Source organism: Pelodiscus sinensis, chromosome 6, assembly GCF_052426305.1.
Source record: "Pelodiscus sinensis isolate ZL-2025 chromosome 6, ASM5242630v1, whole genome shotgun sequence".
In the NCBI taxonomy this organism is placed as follows: Eukaryota; Metazoa; Chordata; order Testudines; family Trionychidae; genus Pelodiscus; species Pelodiscus sinensis.
This window is the reverse complement of record NC_143057.1, coordinates 63,384,701-63,407,851: the sequence shown is the minus strand read 5'-3', so window position 1 is coordinate 63,407,851 and position 23,151 is coordinate 63,384,701. Positions and strand designations below refer to the sequence as shown.

The following is a 23,151-nucleotide window of genomic DNA, read 5'->3' as shown; positions in this document are numbered from 1 at the left end:
AAGGTTTTCTTTTTTTAAAGAAACTTTCAAGAAGCATTTGTTTAATTTCGTTGCTTCCATATTCTGACAAGTTTATAGAAGGTTTATAGAAGGTTTTATTCTAAGATTTTCTCTCACAGCCAAAACTCAGTTAATGCTCATTTTTTTTAGAGATGATTCATAAATGCTGCTTATCAATTATTTAGAATTAATACCAACTACTTCTGTTTACAAATGATAAAATATGCTGTGTGATCGTAAGTCAAGAATTAATAGGAAAAAATGCTAATTATACTACTGGAAAAAATATAACTGGAAAAATTGCACTCACTTGAGACTCTTAGTTGCTGTAGGTATAATGACCACTTTTCAAATATATCTCATCTCAAATGAGGGCAGCAAAAAGTGATGATGCATGAAAGTTCTTGAATTTAGGCAATAACTGAAGCTTTCTTAAAGAAAGCTGAATACAGGAAAACTTGCTTGGTTTTGTTCAAAATCCAAACTATGGCAACTTTGCTATGGCCAGGTTTGCTAGGTTTCCTGTGGCAAATGTGAGATGCTGTTTGGCAAACTGATGGTTCAGAGGGAGACCATGAGAAATCTCTCTGATTTCACATGATTTTGGCCAGAAATAAGGTAAAATTTGGAAGCTTTGATTTTATTTTTGGAAGTAGAAACTCCAAATGAACTTCAGGAAGTCAAAGCTATACAAAAAGTTTTCCCTGAACCCATTTGTTGAAATGGATCCTGTAGCAAAGATTGGCTCAGGGCACATTTGGGACAGAGGCTCCCTAATACTAGACCCATGCAAGTCCTCTATGTAACAAAAGGCAACCTGAAGACTACTCCAAATTCAACCTGGCTGCCCATGACCTAAAAGGGCTATTCCAGCAGTTGGGAATGATGGATGCTGCTGTGCTTTGAGCTGCCACGTACACCAGGAACTCACCCCTACCCCCCAGGAGTTCCCTGAGGACTTTGAGAGATTGGCATAGAGGTTGTTCAACACCTTAGGAACAGCCAAGGACTGTCCCCAGACCGCTGAAATCTAGGGGTGCTGGAACAATTTTTAGTCTGTGGATGCTGAGTTCTTCCCTCCCCTACAATAGTTTCGTGCCCCTCTGACGGCTGCCAACTGTCAAGGACCAGACCAACTGCATACCATTTGCAGCAGTGGAGTCCAGTCCTTACGGTCTGGGAGAGTTGGCAACTCTGGCCCCTCAGCACCCCCAAGCTGGAGCCACAGCTGGGAGAACTGCTGACCCTGGGCTGAGGCCAGGTGCAGAGCCCTAGGTTGGCAGTGGAAGACAATGGGGTGGGGCTGGTGGGCAATGGGACCCTGAGGGCCAGCAAAGCCTATGAGGCTGCTGAGTGGCAGTGAAGCGAGTGGGGCTGGGGGACCCTCGAAGCCCAGCAGGACCCTGCAGGGACTGCCCAGAGGCCAAGACCCGGGGCTATGAAAGCCAGCAGGGGGTCAACACTGGGGTTGACCCCCAAACACAAAGAATCTGAGTGCAAAACCTGTGGGTGCTGCAGACCACTCTTATTTCCCGTGTCTGTGCTGAAATCCTTAGGCGAACGGACTCCTCACGTGTCAGAGCTGCAGGCCTGGCATATTGGGTCATTTTACTAGTCACTGGGGAACAGTTATTTTTTCCAATTTTTAAAACATTTTAATTTCAAGCATTTAGATTAGGAAGTCAGTCCCACATTAGTGTTGATTGATGAAATACTGACAGCTCGATCTTGTTAATTCACTTTATCAAATCTTCATCTTGGTGTTTAGCAGGAAGCTCATAAGGTTTGGTTTTCTTGTGCACCTTTTCTTCTCGCCTTTTCATAATTTCTCTGAAGTGCTCTTCCTCCTTCCTTTGTTTTTCCTGAAGTTCTATCTCCAGGAGCCACTCCTCTTCCTTAAGTCTGATCTGCAGCTCCTTCTGCCACTGTTGCAAAAAAGAGAATGATTTTGATTTGGTGAATGGGGTCTGTATAGGAAAAAGCACAATCTGGCATTAGCGAGCTCAGCCTGAGCAAAGCAGTTGCCCAAATGGCAAGAGCTAATGATAAATTAAGAATGTGTATTTAGGAAGAGGGCTTCTGTTAGAGGCAAGAGGCGGGCTGGTGGCTGGATGTCATAGTGCACTTTATTGTGGCTAAAACAGAAGCATATGACTTTTACAGGGAAGAAGGCTCAATGGAAAATCATTCATTTGTGGACTTTCTGCTTAGTTCTAACTTAAACATAACACAGCAGGTTTTCATATTTCCAGTCAATCTCATGGTTTCACTTGCAGACACTCTCAATGCTGACAAACTGAAAAAAAAAACAAGTAAGGTATGTATTTGCTTATTTCAGCCTTTATAGGGTACATAGGCACTGCCAGAAGTGAAAACATTTTGCTGAAAAGGACTGAAAGTATTATAGTGCTGCAATCAAGAAGCAGAAGTTAATGTCTCTTCTTTTGTTCCTCAATGACAATGTTATTACTGCATTAATGGAGGCCCTGCAGCTACAGACTCTTAAATACAGAAAATCCGAGTCTGAGTAATACAGCAATAAAAAATGTTGGTGCTTTGGGTTTGGTTTTATTTAAGGTTTCACAAGAAGAATAAAGTGTGGATGGGAGGGAGAAAACCACAGTCACAAGGTAAAGGACCAGGTATGGTAAATTCTGGGCTGAAATGTAAATTTTCTCATGCTTTTGGGAAGCTGAATGGAATATTGTGAGGCCACTGATGCCTTATGGGATAATCAATTCTAAAAAGAAGGTGTCTTTTTCTAAAAACCTTCCCCTGACCAAAACAAGCCAGTGGCTCATGGGCAAATTGTCCACAGTGACAGTGATTGTCAGTTGAGCGAAGTGCTCTGAATTATCAAAAAGATTTCAATACACTTGGTATTTTTGCTGTCTACACAGTGACAACTCAATGGAAAATTAAATCTCAAAGCTGTTTAACTTAACCACATAATCCCAAACCTGGTTTTATAAAATCAACCATACTGAAGTCAGCAAAGAGAGGTGGATCATATAAGCATACAGAGAGGGAGGAAATCTTGTTATTTCGTAAGAGAGGTTCATATTTATTTATTTAAAATATTTTTACCCCACCTCTCATATGAGAATTGTGATGGCAAAAGCAAGTCCAAAAACAGCACTTCTGATTAACATAACAAAGAAAAGTTATTTACTTACTATTGTTCATTGTGAAGCAAAATAGCTGGAAGCAAAATGCCCACTCTTGGGAGCACAAGCATTCCTAACATTGAGTTTGAATTCTCTTTAAAGCACTGGCCTGTACTCACATGCATGCACCTTCGCAGAACTAGACATTCAAACCTGACGTTATATAAGGAGTATAGTCCCAGTCCCCCAGGATGTTTCACATTACTAAAAATCATGGAGGAAGTTGGCAGAGAAATGGGGACTCTTGCTGACAATTTACTCAAAATCTATGAATAAATAATCTTTTCTTCACCTTATAATAATGTCAGAAGGACATGGCTTTGAGAGCTACTTACATAAAGACTGTGGCCTGCTCTGCTGATCTGGATATCAGATCTCGCTGCCAGATCAATAGCGAAGCAATACCGAGTAAAGGTATGCATATAACTACAGGTAGCAGGTTTCCATAGCTTTGTGTAGCTTACTAAGACTTACAGGCTACTTGGATCCCAGTGATGTGAGTTTTAAGACATTAAAGCACTGACACATCCTCAAAATTAGTTAAGAAAGGGCATATCTACACTACATGGAAGATCAATACTGCTGCAGTCGATCTTCTGGGGTTCCATTTAGCTGGTATAGCATATACCCGCTAGATCAAACTGAAAGGGCACCCTGTCAGTGCTGGTCCTTCTGCTCCTCACAAGGAGTAAGGGAAGCCAACGGGAGTGTTTGCTCCTCTTGGCCTCCTGCTGGGTGGATGGGGATTTAAGATACATAGACTCCAGCTATGTAATTTACATACTGGAGTTGTTTATCTTACTTCAATCTTTCCTTGTACTGTAGATCAGGCCTCACAATGGCACTAATCTTGAACAGGCATTTGTCTTTCTAACAGGATTCTAACCAGCCCCTGTGCAAGGATGCAAAAGGTAGGGAGAAGTTCTATGTGCTCACACTCTCTTGCATAGCTGTCAGAATCTAGCCCTTAGTTAGGAATTAGGGATCTAGGCATAGTATCCCTTATCTTTAGGAAACATACTGTCCTGGCTGATCTTATTTCAGCTAGGAATAGTCTCAAGGGATATACAGAGTACTCTTCCAAACGTTCAGATGGAGAATCCCTCAATCTTAGCAAACAGGAAATTCTAGTCCCAAGCAGAGGAGGCTCACAAATAAGTAAAATGATATAAAACAGTCCCAACAAAAAAGTCTCCATATTGAAATGTGCAAATATGATACTTTTAGAGATGAGTTTGGATAATGCTGTGAGGTAGTCCAGCATATCTGCGTATTAAATCCATAATTAGAGGTATTAAATGAACCATTGTTAGCCATGGAGCATATTGTTATGAACTGGGTTAAATCTTAGTATGGGTTGAATTAAAACCTCACTAAAACTGATGTGTGAATGTGCCCTTCACATAAGGTTGCTGATTGCCATATTTGGAGTCGAGAAGGAATTTTCCCCAGAGGCCAAGGAGAACAATTTTTCCCTCCCCCTTGCAACACTCTTTTAGGTACTTTAAAACCACTATCATGTCCCCCATCATTCTTCTCTTTTCTAAACTAAACAAGCCCAATTCTTTCAGTCTTCCCTCATACCTCATGTTTTCTAGACCTTCAATCATTCTTTGCTGGATCTTTCTTGAAATGTGGTGCCCAGAACTGGACACAATACTCCAAATGAGGCCTAATCAGCGCAGAGTAGATTGGAAGAATGACTTCTCGTTTCTTGCTCACAACACTCCTGTTAATGCATCCCAGAATCATGTTTGCTTTTTTTTGCAACAGCGTCACACTGTTGACTCATATTTAGCTTATGGTCCACTATGACCTCTAGATTCCTTTCTGCAGTACTCCTTCCTAGACAGTTGCTTCCCATTCTGTATGTGTGAAATGGATTGTTCCTTCTTAAGTGGAGTACTTCGCATTTCTCCTTATTAAACTTCATCCTATTTAACTCAGAAAATTTCTCCAGTTTATCCAGATCATTTTGAATTATGACCCTATCCTCCAAAGCAGTTGCAAGCCCTCTCACCTTGGTATCATCTGAAAACTTCATAAGTGTACTCTCTATGCCAATAGCTAAATCATTGATGAAGATATTGAACAGAACTGGTCCCAAAACAGACCCCTGCGGAACCCCACTACTTATGCCCTTTCAGCATGACTGTGAACCATTAATAACTACTCTCTGAGAATACTTATCCAGCCAGTTATGTACCCACCTTATAGCAGCCCCATCTAAGTTGTATTTGTCTAGCTTATTGATGAGAACATCATGCAAGACTGTAACCAATGCTTTACTAAAGTCTAGGTGTGCCACGTCTACCGCTTCTCCCTTATCCACAAGACTTGTTATCTTATTAAAAAAAGCTATCAGATTGGTTTGACAATATTTGTTCTTTACAAATCCATGCTGGCTGTTACCTATCACCTTATTATCTTACAGATGTTTGCAGATGAATTCCTTAATTACTTGCTTCATTATCTTTCCTGGCACAGAAGTTAAACTTACTGGTCTGTAGGTTCCTGGGTTGTTCTTATTTCCCTTTTTATAGATGGGCACTATGTTTTCCCTTTTCTAGTGTTCTGGAATCTCTCCTGTCTTCCATGACTTTTCAAAGATGATAGCTAAAGGCTCAGATACCTTTTCTATCAGCTCCTTGAGTATTCTAGGATGCATTTCATCAGTCCCTGGTGACTTGCAGACACCTAACTTTTCTAAGTCATTTTTTAACTTGTTCTTTTTTTATTTTATCTTCTAAACCTACCCCCTTCCCACTAGCATTCGCTATGTTAGGCATTCCTTCATACACAGACTTCTTGGTGAAGACCAAAACAAAGAAGTTATTAAGCACGTCTGCCATTTCCAAGTTTTCTGTTATTGTTTCTCCCTCCTCACTGATCAGTGGGTCTACCCTGTCCTTGGTCTTCCTCTTTCTTCTAATACATTTAGGGTGTGTCTACACTGGGCCACTGGTGAGTCTTTGCAGTTTGCACTCCCAAAGGGCGGGTGGCGGAGGGGAGGGGGGAGCCAGGTGCCCCGAGGGAGGAGGGGGAGAGCATGTCACTCAGGCCACGTGAGCTGCACGCTGTGTAGCATTAGGCAGCAAGCAGCATGTGCAACCACGTGCAGCCTGGTGACCGAGCGGCACGTGGCAGCTGCAGGGCACACCTGGGACCGTGCTGCTCACACACATTCGGCGGGACCAGGGGGAAGGGTGGATGCCTGCCAGAACTGGCCAGGGCCCCAGGGACTCAGCCCAGAGCCCACACCTCCGCTAAGGGTGCAGCACAGAGAACGGCACACTGTCCCATGCCTGGCTGTGAGGCACAGACAGCTTCTGTTGGGTACGCCACAACGTCACGGTCCTGTGACTGTGGACCCCACCAAGCCCCTCGCCTGCTCCTGGAGCCTTGGCTGGCTCCCCGAGGGGAGTCCCCACTGTGGCCACACATGTCCCTGGTCTACCGGCCTTGCAGGAGGGATAATGGGAGGGACAAGGGCCCCTAAGTTTTGCTGCAAGGATGGGACACCCCCCCCCCCAGTCACTCTTCTGGTTCCATCCAGGAGATATCCCATGTGAGGGGATCTGAGAGCCCAGATGTGCTCCCAGGCACTGTGTGGGGATGCATCTCGCTCCCTGTCAAACACCAGTGATTAGCCCAAAGCTTTTCACAGTCTCCACCGGCAGGGAGTTCCACAGGTGAACGCAGCACAAGCACCCTCCCGCCCTCCATGGGGCCAGGATACAGACCGGTGCTTACAATACTAGAGGGAAGACCCTACTCCAGGGGCAGTCCTCCTTGCCAACATACAACACAGGGGCAGGAGGGGAAGAGAGTGGGCCCAAGCCACACAACTGTGGGGTCACCTGGGCTCAGGGGTGGAGGGCATGAGGTGTGGGGACAGTGGACGGCCTGCCTGACTGACCCATCCTTTCTTCTCTTCCCTGCAGCGGGATCCAGCACCAGACCCTCCACTGCGGCAGCAGCGGCACCCCCAGCTGGCCAACCCCGGAGGCGCAGGCTGCGTCAGAGGGACTAGCTTCTGCGCCGCCACGTGACCGCTGTGGAGGGAATCCAGGGCTCCGTTGAAGAGTGGGTGCAGGGGGAACCTGCAGTGGCGGCAGGAGGGCTGGGCTGCCTTCCTCACTGAGTGCAGAGGGATGCGCACCTCTATGGACATACTCACGGCACATTTAGTGCACGCCATCCACTATGGCATGGCCGGATCCCATGCCCCCGCCATCCCTCCCGGAGCACAGCCCATGCCCCCTCCTATCCCTGCTCCTATCCCTGCTCCTATCCCAGCTCCTGCCCCTTCCCCTGTCCCTGCCCCTGCCCACCTCCCCGTGCAGGCTGCCCCGACGCGGTCTGCCCAGCGTGTGCAGGTCCCCGCCCGGAGGAGCGCTCGCAGGGGCCGCCCGTCGCAGTAACTGCCCCCCTCCCTGTCCCAGTAACTGCCCCCTCCCCCCCCCTTGTAAATAAAAAGTTGTCTATTTTTCAGTTCATTCTTGTGTTGGTTATTGTGTTACTCTAGTAACTGTAAGAAATGATTTGAGATGCCAATTAGCCACTTAAATTTAACATGGTTACAAACTGTGGACAACAAATTCTTTACTCTATCACCGGGGGGGCCCTTTGTAAGTGGTCATTGGTTTGTGGTGCATAAAGAAATACTGAGACTTTTCAGTAAAATGTAAACCACAAACTATATTTACATAGCCAACAAACAAGCAAGAATGGTTAAAAGATGCACACTACAGAGTATTAAACATAGTCTAGACGCAGGGAGGACAATTGGGTAGTGTTGCTGGCCACCTCAATCCTTTGGTCCTTCTGGCCTTCAGGAGAGGAACAGCCAGGAGATCCCTCGACGGAAGATGACGGCGAAGCTGGCCACCTCAATCCTTTGGTCTTTCCGGGCCTCAGGAGAGGAACAGCCAGGAGATCCCTCGATGGAAGATGACTGGAATCAGGTACGCTGACTTGAGCCTTCCACATGAACCCCAAATCCTCTTGGCTGTTCTTCAGGACAGGCGATGGTGGCCTAAACCCTAGCCTAAACTAAAAAGAAAAACCCTACCTAAGCCCGACACACCCGACGAACAGTCACGATGACGGCGGATGTGCTTTGACCCAATGCTTTACAATTGGGGTGGGAGGTAAGGGGAGGGGGTGGGGAAGGGTACGGGATGGGAGGGAGTAGTCTGGGGAGACCCAGGCGACCCTACTATGGGGCTTGGGCAAACATGTCCACCAAGGCCTCTCTGATGCGCACTGCATCCTGGCGCGCCTGGCGGATGGCAGCTGTGGCGGGCTGTTCCAACGTCTGTGCCTCAGCTGCCATCCATGCAGGGAGGAAGGCCTCCCCACTGCGCTCCACAATGTTGTGGAGCACGCAGCACGCGGCCAGGACCTCCGTTGCATTCTGTTCACCCATCTCGAGACGGGTGAGCAGACAACGGAAGCGGGCTTTTAAACGTCCAAAGGCCAGCTCCACTGGGTTTCGGGCCCGGTTGAGGCGGTCATTGAACCGGGCCCGGTTCTGGTCCGGTTGCCCCGTGTAGGGCCGCATTAGCCAGGGCATCAGGGGGTAGGCCGCGTCCCACACGACGCAGATGGGCATAGGCACATCCCCGACAGTCAAGTCCCGCCGGGGGAAGTAGGTGCCCGCCTCTAACCTGCGAAACAGTCCAGAGTTCCGGAGGATGCGGGCATCGTGTGCCCGGCCGGCCCAGCCCCCGTAAATGTCCAGGAAGCGGCCCCGGTGGTCCACGAGGGCCTGCAGAACAATGGAGCAGAACCCCTTGCGGTTCATGAAATGGCCTGCTCGATGCTCCGGGGCCCAGATGGGGATGTGGGTGGCGTCCAGGGCTCCCCCGCAGTTGGGGAACCCGAGGGCAGCGAAGCCAGCCATGGTATCATCCACGTCGCGCAGGCGGATGATTTGCGGGAGCAGGACGTCGTTGATGGCATGGACGACCTGCAGAAGGGTGCAGAGAAACACAAGGGAACACATCATATACGGCAGGGGCCCCCCCTTGATTCCCTCTGTCCCCTCTCTCACACACACACACACACACACACACCAGGGACTCCCTCGCCCCATGGCCCCCCCACCACCACCGGGCCTATGCAAGGGAGGGACGGCCCAAACCCCTGGGTGACCCAGGCTGGAGTCTTGGCTGTCCCTGGGCCTGGAGTGCAGCATCCTCCCCCCATCCCACTCCCCCTGGGACTTACCTCCACGACGATCACTCCGACGGTTGATCTTCCCACCCCGAACTGCTGTGCCACCAAGCGGTAACTGTCCGGTGTGGCCAGCTTCCACAGCGTGATGGCGACCCTCTTCTTAATGGGGATGGGTGCCTGCAGCCGAGTGGTGGCTCTCTGCAGCATGGGGGTGTGACAGGTGCACAGCAGCAGGAAGGTCCGCTTTCTCATCCGGAAATTCCGGATCCATTGCTGGTCGTCCCATAGTCCGAGGACCACCCGGTCCCACCACTCGGTGCTGCTCTCCAAACTCCAGACAGGCCTCTCTATGGTGGGGTGCTGATGCAACATGGTTCCCTGGTGAGGGAGTCCAAGGTGATCTCTGCCTCCTGGTACATGTACACCATGGCACCGGCCTCCAGCACGAGCAGCAGGCACTTGTACAGCTGAAACAGGGGCCCGAGCAGGTACGTGGCCACCCACGGCTCCATAGCAGACAGAGCAGGGCAGAAAAAACAAAACTCAGGGAAAAGCAGTTGGGGGCCAAAGGGTGGTGTCCCCAAAACTCAGAGGGCAACCACCGACCCTGCGAAGGGTGCCAGTCCCTGGCAGAGGCCCCAAGGCACAGGAGCAGGCGACCAACGGCTGTCCATTAAGCACATGTCTGAACGGCGCTCTTGCCCCGCCTCCGGAAAGGTCTGGTGGCCTTTGCCCTCTTCAAAATGGCTCCGGGCTTCTGCTTTTCTGGAAAAGCGCGCCGCCAGTGTAGACGCGCTTTTCCGGAAAAGTGCATCGTTATAACGGTAACTCCGGGGCCAATGTAGACGCTCCTTTTCCAGAAAAACTTAAAATGGAAAACTGTTCCGTTTTAAGCATTTCCGGAAAAAGGTGCCAGTGTAGACACAGCCTTATAGAATGTCTTCTTGTTATCCTTTATGTCTCTAGCTAGTTTGAGCTCATTTTGTGCCTTTGCTTTTCTAATCTTGCTCCTCTATATCTGTGTTGCTTGCTTATATTCATCCTTTGTAATTTGTCCTAGTTTTCACTTTTTAGATGACTCCTTTTTTATTTTGAGATCATGCAAGATCTCCTGCTGTTGACAAGGTGGTCTTTTGCCATACTTTCTATCTTTCCTGCACAGTGGAAAGCTTTTGGGCCCTTAATAATGTCCCTTTGAAAAAGTGCCAACTCTCTTCAATTGTTTTTCCTCTTAGTCTTGCTTCCCATTGCACCTTACCTACCAGCTCTCTGAGTTTACTAAAATCCGCCTTCCTGAAATCCACTGTCTCTCTTTTGCTGTTCTCCCTTCTACCATTCCTTAGAATCATGGAATCTATGATTCTTTCACCCAAGCTGCCTTCCACTTTCATACTCTCGACTAGTTGCTCCACATTTGTTAAAATCAAATCTAGAACAGCTTCCCCCAGTATCTTTTTCAATCTTCTGATATAAAAAATTGTCTTAAATGCAGTCAAGAACTTATTGGATAGTCTGTGCCCTGTAATGTTAGTTTCCCAACATATGTTTAGATGGTTCAAGTCCCCCATCACCACCAAATCCTGAGCTTTGGATGATTTTGTTAGTTGTTTAGAAAAAGCCTCATCCATCTCTTCTACCTCGGTAGGTGGTCTGTAGCAGACCCCTAGCATGACATCACCTTTGTTTTTTTACCCCCTTTTAATGTAACCCAGAGACTCTAAACATGTTTGTCTCCTACGTCCATCTCCACTTCAGTCCAAGTGTATACATTTTTAATATATAAGGCAACACCTCCTTCCTGTTTACCCTCCCTATCTTTCCTAAGTAAGCTGTACCCTTCTATACCAATTCTCCAATCATGTGTATTATCCCACAGTGTTACAAAAGTACTAAATTTTGAATTTGACATGGACATTACTGATAAGAGGCTATTAATGGTGAAAATGGCCATTGGATCAATGATTATAAATCAAATTTTGCTCTACACATGAAACACGGGGGAGGGAGGGAGTTCAGTTGGAACATTGTGTCCAGTTCTGGGCACCACATTTCAAGAAAGATGTGGAGAAATTGGAGAAGGTCCAGAGAAGAGCAACAAGAATTATTAAAGGTCTAGAATACATGAGCTACAAGGGAAGACTGAAAGAATTAGGTTTGTTTAGTTTAGAAAAGAGAGGACTGAGAGGGGACATGATAGCAGTTTTCAAGTACCTAAAAGGGTGTTTCAAGGAGAAGGGAGAAAAATTATTCTCCTCAGCCTCTGAGGATAGGAGCAATGGGCTTAAATAGCAGCAAGGGAGGTGTAGGTTGGACATTAGGAGAAACTTTCTAACTGTCAGGGTGGTTAAATACTGTAATAAATTGCCTACGAAGGTTGTGGAATCTCCATCACTGGAGATATTCAAGAGCAGGTTGGATAGATATCTATCAGGGATGATCTAGACGGTGCTTGGTCCTGCCGTGAGGGCAGGGGACCAGACTCAATGACCAAGAGGTCCCTTTCAGTTCTAGTATTTTATGATTCTATTATTTTAAACCCCCAAATGAAGTCAAAATATAAATGTAACTTGGAATAATTGGGACCCACAAGTGGTCAAATTCTTTTATATCTGATGCAAAAGCTGGTAGCTGCTGTAACAATATATGCACTTCTCTACCTCTCTACTAGGCTTTTGGCATAGTAATGACAAGTCCTGATTCTGCTATCAGTGAAGTCTGAATTGCAAAACTCCTATTTCTTTCAATTTGAACAGGATCACAGTATCGGAATCTACTTGAATCCAAGCCATTTACAGGCAGTCCCCGGGTTACGTACAAGATAGGGACTGTAGGTTTGTTCTTAAGTTGAATTTGTATGTAAGTCGGAACCGGTACATATTGTAGGGGAAAGTCTAGCCAAACATTTCTCCAGAGCTCAGTTTTATTCTCCCACACCTCACTTCCCTCAGTCCTTTATTCTCAAGCTGAGGTGTCTGCTGAGAAAAGCCGCTCTGCGTCTCCCTGGTCTGCTGGGGGGAGAGGGGAGGCGCTAGCTTCGCGTCTCCCTGGTCTGCTGGGGGGAAGCAGCTAGTGCGGGGTTGCCTCACCCCGTTTGTAAGTAGGGATCCGATGTAAGTCGGATCCATGTAACCCGGGGACTGCCTGTATTTAATTACATGACCTGTTAGTTTTTTGTCTGGTCTGGTATTGTTCCAACCAAAACTATTTAGCTCCAGATCATAGCACCAGGCAGAGCTTTTTCCCATGCTTCCTCTCACACTTAGTATGTGCAAAACTAACTCATTATCCTCCTTTAGATCTCTTCTGAAAATTCTCCTCTGCCACGGTCCCTTCAAAAAGCAAGTGAAGTGGCTGAGACCACTGCTGATCACACTGAATTATCTTGTTTCATTATTTCATGTGATTCCCATATTGGTATGTTTCTAGCTACTTTTCAGGGACAGTTTTATTCTGTGTTTGTACAGCACTTAGCAAAATGAGGTTCTGGTCTGTAAACAGAGTTCCCAGGCACTATGGCAGTAATAATAATTAGAAATAATAATACATTAATATAGTGGTTCTCACAAAATTACAATATGCATCTAAATATTTTGACACAAATTACTGGCAAAATTCCTGACACACTCCAATGCTACTAGTATCTGTTGCGAATGAGGAATTACTAATGGCAGTCCCTCACTAAGGCCATGTCTCTACTATCACAGGCTGCCCACCTAAGTTACACAACCTCAGCTACAGGAACATCATAACTGAAGTTGATGTACTTATGTCTGATTGCCATGGTATCTTCGCCATGATAAGTCAACAGCTGATGCTCTCCTGTCAACTCCTTTTACTCGTCTCATTTTGGTGGAGCACTGGGATCAATGGGAGAGCACCTGGAAGTCAATTTATCACATCTCTACTAGATGCAATAAATAGACCCCCGCTGGATTGATTGGTGTTTGTGGATCCAGCATGTACTGAAGACATGCCCTATGTCTCCATGAGCTATAGTGAAAAATTATTGCTGCAATATTGTCATGTCTGTCAAGAGGGGTTTAAGCAACAAGTTCAAATTGAATATATCTTTCTAAATAAATAAAAGCAGGCTGTAATGATGTATTTTTAGATAAAGAAGTTGCTGCCTGGATGCAGTGTATTGCTTTAATGGACTAGCCTCCTGCCTCTCCAGCTCATTTAAGTGCTACAAGAACAAAGTGATTTAAAAAAATCTTTTTGATCTCCAGAAAGTATGGTCTCCAGAAAAGTGAGTCAAAGGATTTGGGTATAGTTGTTAAGAACACACATCAGAAGAAATCAGTGCTCAGAAATTAGATTCTTGTCAGAAGAAATCAGTGCTAATTGAAGAAACTAGATTAGGTTATTATTTAACAAATAACAACAGGTGGTTCCCATAACTTAAGGAAGCAAATAAGGTGCATGTATAGCAGAGTTTTAAAGTAATATAGTTTGGCAACTGCTGAATTTTGTAATGATCAATATTCAATTTATGTAAGTACCTATTCTTTCAGGTCTGCTTGTCCTTGCTCAAAGACTTTTTTAAAAATTATAAACAATGCTACTTGTCAAACAAACAAACAAAAAAGAAATAAGAATCTTACCTGATCCTCAATTATCTTCTTTAGTGCCCTATCTGTCCTGGTAAAAATATCTGGATATGGATAAATTGGTATTCTTGCTTGCAAAAGTTCCTCCCTTTAGTAAAAAGAGAAACACTCAACATCATTACATATCAGCATTCCTTTTCCTGAAATCATGTTGGAAGCACTTATGTTATTAAGTGCTATTGAACATGCTATGCTTGTGTCTATGGTAGTCTTTTGGGGGAAATCTTCAATCAGTGCATTTAGATCAATGAAAACAACAGAGGGTGTGACAATGTAAATAGACCTCAGGAATTTTCATCACTGTCACCCAGACCAGCTCTAAATAGTGCTCATTATTGAAATCTTTACAACTGCAAGTAAAATCTGTTTCTCCATATTCCCTCTTCTGTGCTAAATATAAGGAATACCATAAACATTGCAGTAACATAAAAAGGCTACCTCTGCACTTGCAGCATGATAGTTTCAACTGTCTACCTACCACACATCACAGTAGTATCTAAAATTGTTTTCAGTATTGCTTGTAGCCATGTTGATCTCAGGATATGAGACTGACGAGGTAAGTAAGGAAATATCTCTTGTTCAACCAACCTTTGTTGGATACAAAGTCACAGGAGGGTACTGATACATAGTCTTACGACTTTTACTCAGGTTGTGAGCAGAATGGTTTTTTAAGAAATACTGTAGTGTTAGCTTTTTGGTGATGGGAGCTCTTCAGAAGGAACTGCTGCAAACAGAAAGAAGCTACTTTCTGCCTTAGACTCTTCCTCTAGAGTTAGTTCTTGGTATACAGTTGTTTCTAGGGAACCAAGTATTAATATCTGGGCTGGGATTCCCAAAACATGGCTTTGGTTGTGTATTGTTTGACTCCTATCTCAGGACTGGTTTGAAATTTGTGTAAATCAACAAGCTATATTAAGAATCAACCCAAAGTCAGTACAATTGGTGTCTCCTCAACTGGGAAACTCACCTGCAAGATGCTGTCTTCTGCTACTGCTCAGCAGAGGGGCAACAGCAGGCCCACCAGTAGGGAGGGGGCAAGGGAGGCAACTGCCCTAGGGCCCAGCAATTCAAAAGAGCCCAGAGCTCCTAGTCATGACTGCTGCTACTGCAGCAGTGGCAAGAGCCCTGGACCCTTTAAATCACTGTAGGAGCCCTGTGTTCCAGGAAGCACTGAAGCTGCCTGGGGGAAAACTAGCCCTAGCCTCACCCCATCTGCCCATACCTCTGCCCTTTCTAGGCCTTCAGTTCCCCTCACAGAGTGGAGAATTTGTTCTTCCACACCTTAAAGGGAAATCTAGACATTCAGCACCCCCATATTTCCCCCTTGTAATAAATCAGAGAACCACCCTGACACAAGGAATGGGGAAGTGGAAATGGAGAATATTTTCACTCTCTATGCTTGTATTTCAGAGACTACCTGCTCTCCTCCTGCAGTAGTGCAGTACTCTGAGGGAAGGGCTCTGTGATCTGGGAGGGACACAGGTCCTGTTACAAAGAAGTGGAAAATAGACAACCAGAAACTGCAGGTGACACACCAGCTGGAAGAGGGCACTCCAGCTGAGCTAATTCTCAGTGACCAGAGGGAGGCATCGCTGCTGTGGTCACAAACTGTTACACTCCCCCAAATGAAGCTATTTTGAAAAGCAACACTCCTAAGGGTATATCTACACTGTGGTGCTACTTCAGGATACTTTCAGTATCTTGAAACAGCTATTCCACTTCTTTGAAACAACCCCGTTATTTTGAAAGATAATGGGTTCACTATTCCGACGTTCCTGTAAACCTCATTCCATGAGAATTAAGGGATGTTTCGGAATAGTGGCTTATCTCAAAATGTGGTGCTGTGAAGATGCATTTGCATAGCTCAAATTGCGTAACTTATTTCAAGCTGAGGGTGCAGTGTAGATGCACCCCTACTCTACACCTGTTTCCTTTACACAGTGAGGGTCAAGGAGTACACTGATCTAGTTGTTCTGGAGCAATGGCAGCCACTGCACACAATCATCCAAGAGTCTGTTCTTGGAACAAGGCAGCAGATTGTTTAGAGAGAGTGAATATGGCCTTTGGCTACACTGGCAAGCTCCATAATTGTAATTCATTACCAGTGCAGCTCCATCAGTAATAGCTGTAGTGTAGACAGCTTTCAGCTATTACCACCTCTATAACTCTGAGCAGGATTGCATAAAATGGTGATTAAAATATATTAAGTATCTCATGCTTAGATTGCAACTTACATAGTTACTACCATAGACGTTGCTGCACAAGTGGTGAATTACAGCTATAAAATTTGTCTGCCAATGAAACACACAAGGTGAGAGACCAATTAAAGGGACAAGTGCAAAGTCCTGCATGCAGCCTGGAAGAAAAGGGAAATTGCGTGAAGTTGCTTTTCTTGCATCCCTGAGCTATACTGCACAATGAAAAAGGCAGGAACTAAATGAAATAAAGGAGTTTCCTAAAAATGTAAATTGCATTATCATCCTGTAGTAACAATTAGGGATGTGAAGGACTAGTTGACTATCCCATAAGTAAATGCTTATCAGACAGTCGACAGGCTAGTTGACTAGTTGCTTCTCCCCTTCCCCCCACTTGCTGCCTCTATCAGAAAGAGACAGCAAGTGGGGGAAGAGGAAAGGGTATTTCAAAGCAGCAGTGCTGCGTGGACCCTGAGGCCCGACCCTGGGCTCCACACAGCACTGCCGCTTTGAAATGCCACAGTGCAGCCCAGGGCCAGCTGGTGTCCCCAGGCTGCACACAGTATTTCAAAGTGGCAGCGCTGTCTGGCACCCAGGATCAGCAGGGCACTCCCCCACTGATCCCAGGCTCCACGGGGTGTTGCCACTTTGAAATGCTGTGAGGAGCCTGATGTCGGGCCCCCTGCAGTGTTTCAAAGTGACAGCACCACACATTGCCCGGGAGCAGCGGGGGAGTCCCCAGCTGACACAAGGCTCCACGCGGTGCTTTCACCTTTGAAGTATAGCAACAGCCCTTGGGTGTTGCTACACTTCAAAGGCGAACAAGTATCAGAGGGGTAGCCGTGTTAGTCTGAATCTGCAAAAGCGGCGAGGAGTCCTATTGTAGGGATAACATATCAATGTATTAAAAATGTAATTCCCCCAAGTGGAAGTGACTCCCCATAATTTGTTCCTCACAACTTAAAGTGTTTAGATTTATTAATTATTATTATTATTTGTTAAGATTGTTAAATGTTTAGATTTATAATTATTGCCCCTCTAGAATATAATTTGTTAGAATATAATATTAGGACTATGTATCCAGAAATAGCTTCCCCACCCCCCCACTCCTCCCACCCCGTGTCCCAGGGCATGCTCAAACTTGTGCAAGGGGCTGCTTGAAATTGACATTGCAGAGATACATTGTAACAATGCATTGTCAAGCCACTAACTCTGCTATGGGAGCCAAGCCCTGTAATTGACTAAGGGCATTGTTACATAATTAACGCCTGTTCTCTTTAAAACATTGTAACTTTACTCAGCACTCAAAGAATGTTTTAAGCAATACCACCCAGAAACTTTTGTAACTACAACTTTTATTATTATACAAAATACTGTATGGGAAACATTAATTAGGGAATGTATGAGAGAGTGCTTGGACGATGAATGAATGGTTCTGAGAGGTGCCAGCCTGAGAATACAGCAACAAAGGACTGAAGAAGGCGTCAGGTGCCAGTGCAACCAAAAGGTGTCAAGTGGAGAAAACCAAGTACTGGAGGTCCACCTGATGAGATCACTGACGAGCACCTGGCAGCCACCCTAAAGACATCAGCATGATGCAGCAATTTCCATAGACTGGCATAGGAAGAAATTCCTATAAGAACTGGACTAAAAGACTATGGAATTAGAGTCCAAGGTTCTGCTGCCAGCCTACCAGGAGCTTCAGATGCACATCTGATCAGGACTTCGCTCCCCACTACCATCACTTGTGTACAGAATACCTGGCCAGTATTCTGTCACAAGCAACTTCCAGGCTGGTAACTATACACAGAACTTGAATGAACGGATGTATGAATGAATGTTTGTTATATATATATATATATATATATATATATATATATATATATATATATATATATATATATATATACACATACACACACAGGCAGTCCCCGGGTTATGTACAAGATAGGGACTGTAGGTTTGTTCTTAAGTTGAATCTGTATGTAAGTCGGAACTGGCATCCATATTCAGCCGCTGAATCTGGACACCAGTTCTGACTTACATACAGATTCAACTTAAGAACCCCAGGCGTCCCCAAGTCAGCTGCTGCTGAAACTGATCAGCAGCTGATTCCAGGAAGCCTGGGGCAGAGCAACTCTGCCTCGGGCTTCCTGTAGTCAGCCGCTGGTCAGTTTCAGCAGCGGCTAACTTGGGGACGCTTGGGGTAGAGCAGCTTGGGTGCTCCTGGGTTGGTCCAATAGCGCGGCCGCTCCTCGGCGCTACTGGACCAACCCAGCAGCACCCTAGCTGCTCTGCCCCAGGCGTCCTGATTCAGCCACTGCTGAAACTGATCAGCAGCGGCTGAATCAGGACTCCTGGGGCTGAGCAGCTGGGGTACTGCTGGGTTGGTCCAGTAACGCCAAGGAGCGGTGCTGCGGGACCAACCGGCAGCGCCCCATCTGCTCTACCACAGGCCCCGGGCTTTGCTCTACATCTCCCTGGTCTGCTGGGGGGGGCACTAGCTGCGTCCCCCCCCAGCAGACCAGGGAGACGCGGAGCAAAGCCGTGGAGGACCCGGGCCGGACCGCGGCGCTTCCAGATCAGTTGGAAGCAGCCGCGGGTCCGGCCCCGGGTCCTGCGCGGCTTTGCTCCCCGTCTCCCTGGTCTGCTGGCTCCCGCAGCAGACCAGGGAGACGGGGAGCAGCTTTTCTTGCCCCGGAGGAGGCGGGCGGCGGGACCAGGCGTCCCGCCGCTTGCGTCCTCCGGGGCGAGAAAATCCCCGTTCGTAACTGCGGATCCGACATAAGTCGGATCCGCGTAACTCGGGGACTACCTGTATATGTGTATAAGGGTTAAGTAGTGATAGGAATAAGTAGTTAAACAACGTTGTTTGCTTTTATCTTTTCTTCATTTTTTCTTATTATCTTTACAATAAATGTGGCTTTTTGCCTTATCCCCCTCATAAGATCCTGCTTGCTTTTATTGGTATAACACTATGGCACCTTATAGACTAACTGAAGTATTGGAGCAAAGACCCACTTCGTCAGATGTCTTTGTCTTTCAAAGGAGAAGGCGCCCTATTGACTAATCAAATAGTCGATACAAAATGCATCGCCTATTCAGTTAGTTAATTACTCACATCCCTAGTAACAATAATAAAGAATCCTCACTATATATTGCACATGTATAATGCCTGCCATGTAAAGAGCTCAAAGCACAAAACAAATATTAATTTGGCCTCACATCACCTATTAGGCAGTGAATCACAGAACACTAGAACTGGAAGGGATCTCGAGAGATCATCAAGTCCAGTCCCCTGCCCTCATGGCAGGATCGAGCACCATCTAAATCATCCCTGATAGGTGTCTGTCTAACCTGCTCTTAAATATCTCCAGTGATGGAGATTCCACAACCCCCATAGGCAATTTATTCCAGTGTTTAACCACTCTCACATTTGGGAAATTTTTCCTAATGTCCAACCTAAAATTTCCTTGATACCGTTTAAGCCCATTGCTTCTTGTCCTAAGTTTTCAGCTGTGACTGAAAACCTAGCCAACATGTCTGGCCATGGCAAGGGAGGTAAGGATCTTGGGAAAGGAAGCGCTAAGCACCATAGGAAAGTATGGAGGAATAGCATCCAGGGTATTGCAAAGCCAGCTATCCACCATTTGGCACATCATGGGTGTGTGAAGCGCATTTCAGGTGTCATTTATGAGGAGACTCAGGGAATGCTGAAGTTGTTCCTGGAGAACATGATCTGAGCTGCCGTAACTTACACTGAGCATGCAAAGTGGAAGACAGTGACTGCTGTGGACATAGTTTATGCACTGAAGCACCAATGCTGTACTTTGTATGGATTTGGAAGCTAAGCCTATCAGTAATTCTTACTGAAGTATCTCCATTATATCAAGCTTAGAACCCAGATCTCCTAAACTCCTAGTCCTGTACCGTAGCCTCAATTTGTAGCCAGTGAAAAAGGTACGTGATGTAGGGATTTAGAGCACACAAAATGGAACTACACAGGAACCTGCAAAATCAGATACATTATTTTAAAAAAGAAACTGAACAGGAGAACAGGAGAGTGAAGGACTTTAAGTCTGAATGTGGCCTGGCCATTTGCATTACTAATATTTTCCCACAGTGTTGGATGCATACTCCCTTTCTGTGAATTCCCTTTTTTCCTGGGTTTCCCTGAAAATCTAGACATTTTTGGCATAGGTCTTGTTTTGCACATTTATTTTCCCCAAAGCATTTTTAGTTGACTATTGCATACTTATATCAGTAATTATGCCTACTTGTAAAAGTAGTATAAATTGAGATACTATGTAAAGAGTCTTATACCATCTTGTAACTAAAATATACTGCCCCTGTACAGCAAAGGATTTCTGAAGTTAAAAAAGCTTAGCAATTTCAAAGTATTTTTCCTTCGTGTAGTGGAACTGATTAGCCATATTTCTTTATGCTCAAAGAGTCATAAATAAAATGTTTTTCTTTAAAAAATGAAAAAAACTCACGTTTTTACTAATAGCAAAGCATAAAAACAAGGGCAGAGATCTATCGTTTTTACTTGCCTATAAAGCACCAAGCACATCTTCTGCATGGAACAATGTAAAAAATATTAAAAATAAGATAATGTTTTTCATCTGTGAGGCTCTCCAAATTTTTACAAAATATATACATACAGTGATTACTTTTCCATATAGAGCTAGGCATTTTCTGCCAGGACTGCTGAGATCTTAGGATAAAATTTAACAAGGTATGAATTTCTATAATTTCCAGAAGCTTCAGGGGATAGCCGAGTTAGTGTGTACAAAATAAAAAGGTCTGGTAGCACTTTATAGACCAACAAAACAAATAATGAAAAGAGGGATTTATTTTATGATGCTACCTTAAGTACAGTGATGATATTGGAATTTGTTATAACAATAGTGTGCAATGGCTTCAAAGAGAACTGGAACAGTATGTGAACTTTAAAAACAAAAACAACCCCATAAAATGTTTCTTAACTGTATCAACCTTATCCTATTTGCTTTAGCTACCAACTAAGACTGTAGCTAACAGATGGACAAATTGTATCATTAAAGCTGACACACAATTAACTATACCATAGAAGTCCTGAATTCTTGCCAATCAGTTCCATTTTTGACTACCTGGTTGGTTAAATTCTTTCAGCTTCTTAGTTACACTTCAGCTCCCTGTCAATTTTGTGCAGTACAACACAGTTCAATTTCATCCAGAGAAACTATGTGAATTGCTTACATTCCTTGGGACTGATTTTGTAGCATCTGAAGTACAAGTGGTAGTTTCTCAGTGTGCACACTAAATAACCCTGCATCGATTTAAGATGAAGCCAGTCAGTGAAGATCAATTGAGGGCCTGGTGACTCACAGCAGAAAAAGAGAAATGCAAATCATGATTTTTCTAGTGAACAGAAAATAGATGTCTTACAGATCAAGTCCTCCTTTGCAGATTCTGCACTGAGGATAGGACTTGACATTGATAAGCTTTAAACTTTAGCTCAGGGCTGTGCGATTTTAAAGGGAAAAAATTGTGACCTATACTTTACAAAATGACTTTAAAGAAATAGACATTCCCACCCAGTTCACTGTATCCTGTGTATTCACAAGCCCTCTAGCAAAGAGGAACAGAACCAATGGGCTCACCTAAGAGTGTTGAAAGCTGACATTTTAATGGGGTTTTGCTATTTCCTCTCTGCTAATCTGAATGTTTTTCTTTTGCTTTATTTTCTGCTATCACTATTCATACATATTAAACGGAGGAAGAAAATTCATTGCAGGATTTGTACAACACTGAAAGCAGCCTGATGCATTTGTGGAAGCCCAGTATTTTCAACTAACTGCAATGCTGCATCCCTAAAGCACCTGGCAGATGTTCATGTATGAACCAACTGTACAAGCTTCAAGTATTCCCTAATGCGAAATCACTTTAACTTAACATGAGACCAAAATACTCAGTTCAGTGAATTTTGATATTCACAGAAGGTACTTCTCCACTACAGAGGAAGATTGAAGCTGCCGCTGTCAATCTTCCAGGGTTTGAATTAGCCATTTAGTTAAGCAGCTAATTCAAAGTGAGAGGGGTGCTCCAGTTGATGCCGATAACCCTGCTATCATGAGAAGTAAGAGTGTTCTTCCTTCAACTTATTGCAATGTAGACAGCGTCAAAAGCTGAGTTAAGCAACTTCAACTTCAGCTACGCAATTGCGACTTGGAAACTAGTGGACCAGCCCCAATATTTGGGGCTTTGTTTTATATAGGCACCTATTTCCCCTCAAGCATATTCCATTCTGATATTTTACACCTACTGTCTGGTCACCCTAGGCACAGGGGAGACCCTGGTGTAGTATGCTATGCTGGTTTTGGGGCAGCTTTGCACTGGTAGAGCAGAACAAGGTGATTAGCCAAACTGTCTGCATTCCAGCACATTCCAGACGGGTTATGGAATCCCTCACCTAGAAGAATGCTGGACTTGAATGCAGGGTCCAGGACAGGAGGCTTTGGGGAAAAGACTCTCCAGAGAGATGAAGAGCTGCAGTACAGCTGACAGAACTCCTTGGCTCTGAGGGAACAGAAGCGGGAACAGGGAGCTTGAAAGTCTGCGGACTGAGGGTGAAATTGGAAATCCCAAGTGAGAAGGATCATAGGAAACTGTATCTTTATAAAGGTTTAATGAAGAGACCTTAGGAGAGGGAATATGATCACATATTTTGGATTTGGAACAAATTATTTGGGGAAGCAAGAGAGGCTTGATGGTAATGTGCTGGTGGAGCCATGCTATGCTAGGGTGGAGTGTGCTCTGACAAGATACTTGGGCCCAATACTATAATGTCAGGTCTGGCAGGAGGACAAGGTGAGCAAGGCAAATGCCTTGGGGTCCATGCTTTCAGGGCCCCGTGCTGCTGAGTATTCACCATCCAGCGGCCAGACCCGGGGCCCCGCTCCAAGCATCCTACCTTGCACCCCCCCAGACCCTTTGGCCGTGCCTGTGTAATGT

At 45.2% G+C, this 23,151-nt stretch overlaps 2 protein-coding genes across 6 annotated transcripts in view; one reads left to right on the top strand and one right to left on the bottom strand.

Moving 5' to 3' along the window:
- Window positions 1–1,726: 1,726 nt before the first annotated feature.
- The window catches only part of TMEM232 (transmembrane protein 232), a 155,385-nt gene continuing 133,960 nt past the window's right edge, over window positions 1,727–23,151 (bottom strand). For all 5 annotated transcript variants that reach the window (XM_025190394.3, XM_075932031.2, XM_025190393.3 and 2 more), the window contains 2 exons: window positions 13,955–14,048; window positions 1,727–1,925 (listed from right to left, as the gene is read on the bottom strand). In XM_025190394.3, coding sequence (XP_025046179.2) covers window positions 1,737–1,925; window positions 13,955–14,048 — 283 coding nt within the window. In that variant the 3' untranslated portion in view covers window positions 1,727–1,736. The remainder of the gene's footprint in view (window positions 1,926–13,954; window positions 14,049–23,151) is intronic.
- Window positions 19,695–20,360, top strand: LOC106732774 (histone H4-like). Its single transcript, XM_075932032.2, is given in 1 exon segment — window positions 19,695–20,360. A coding segment is annotated over 1 exon segment (312 nt). The 3' UTR covers window positions 20,007–20,360.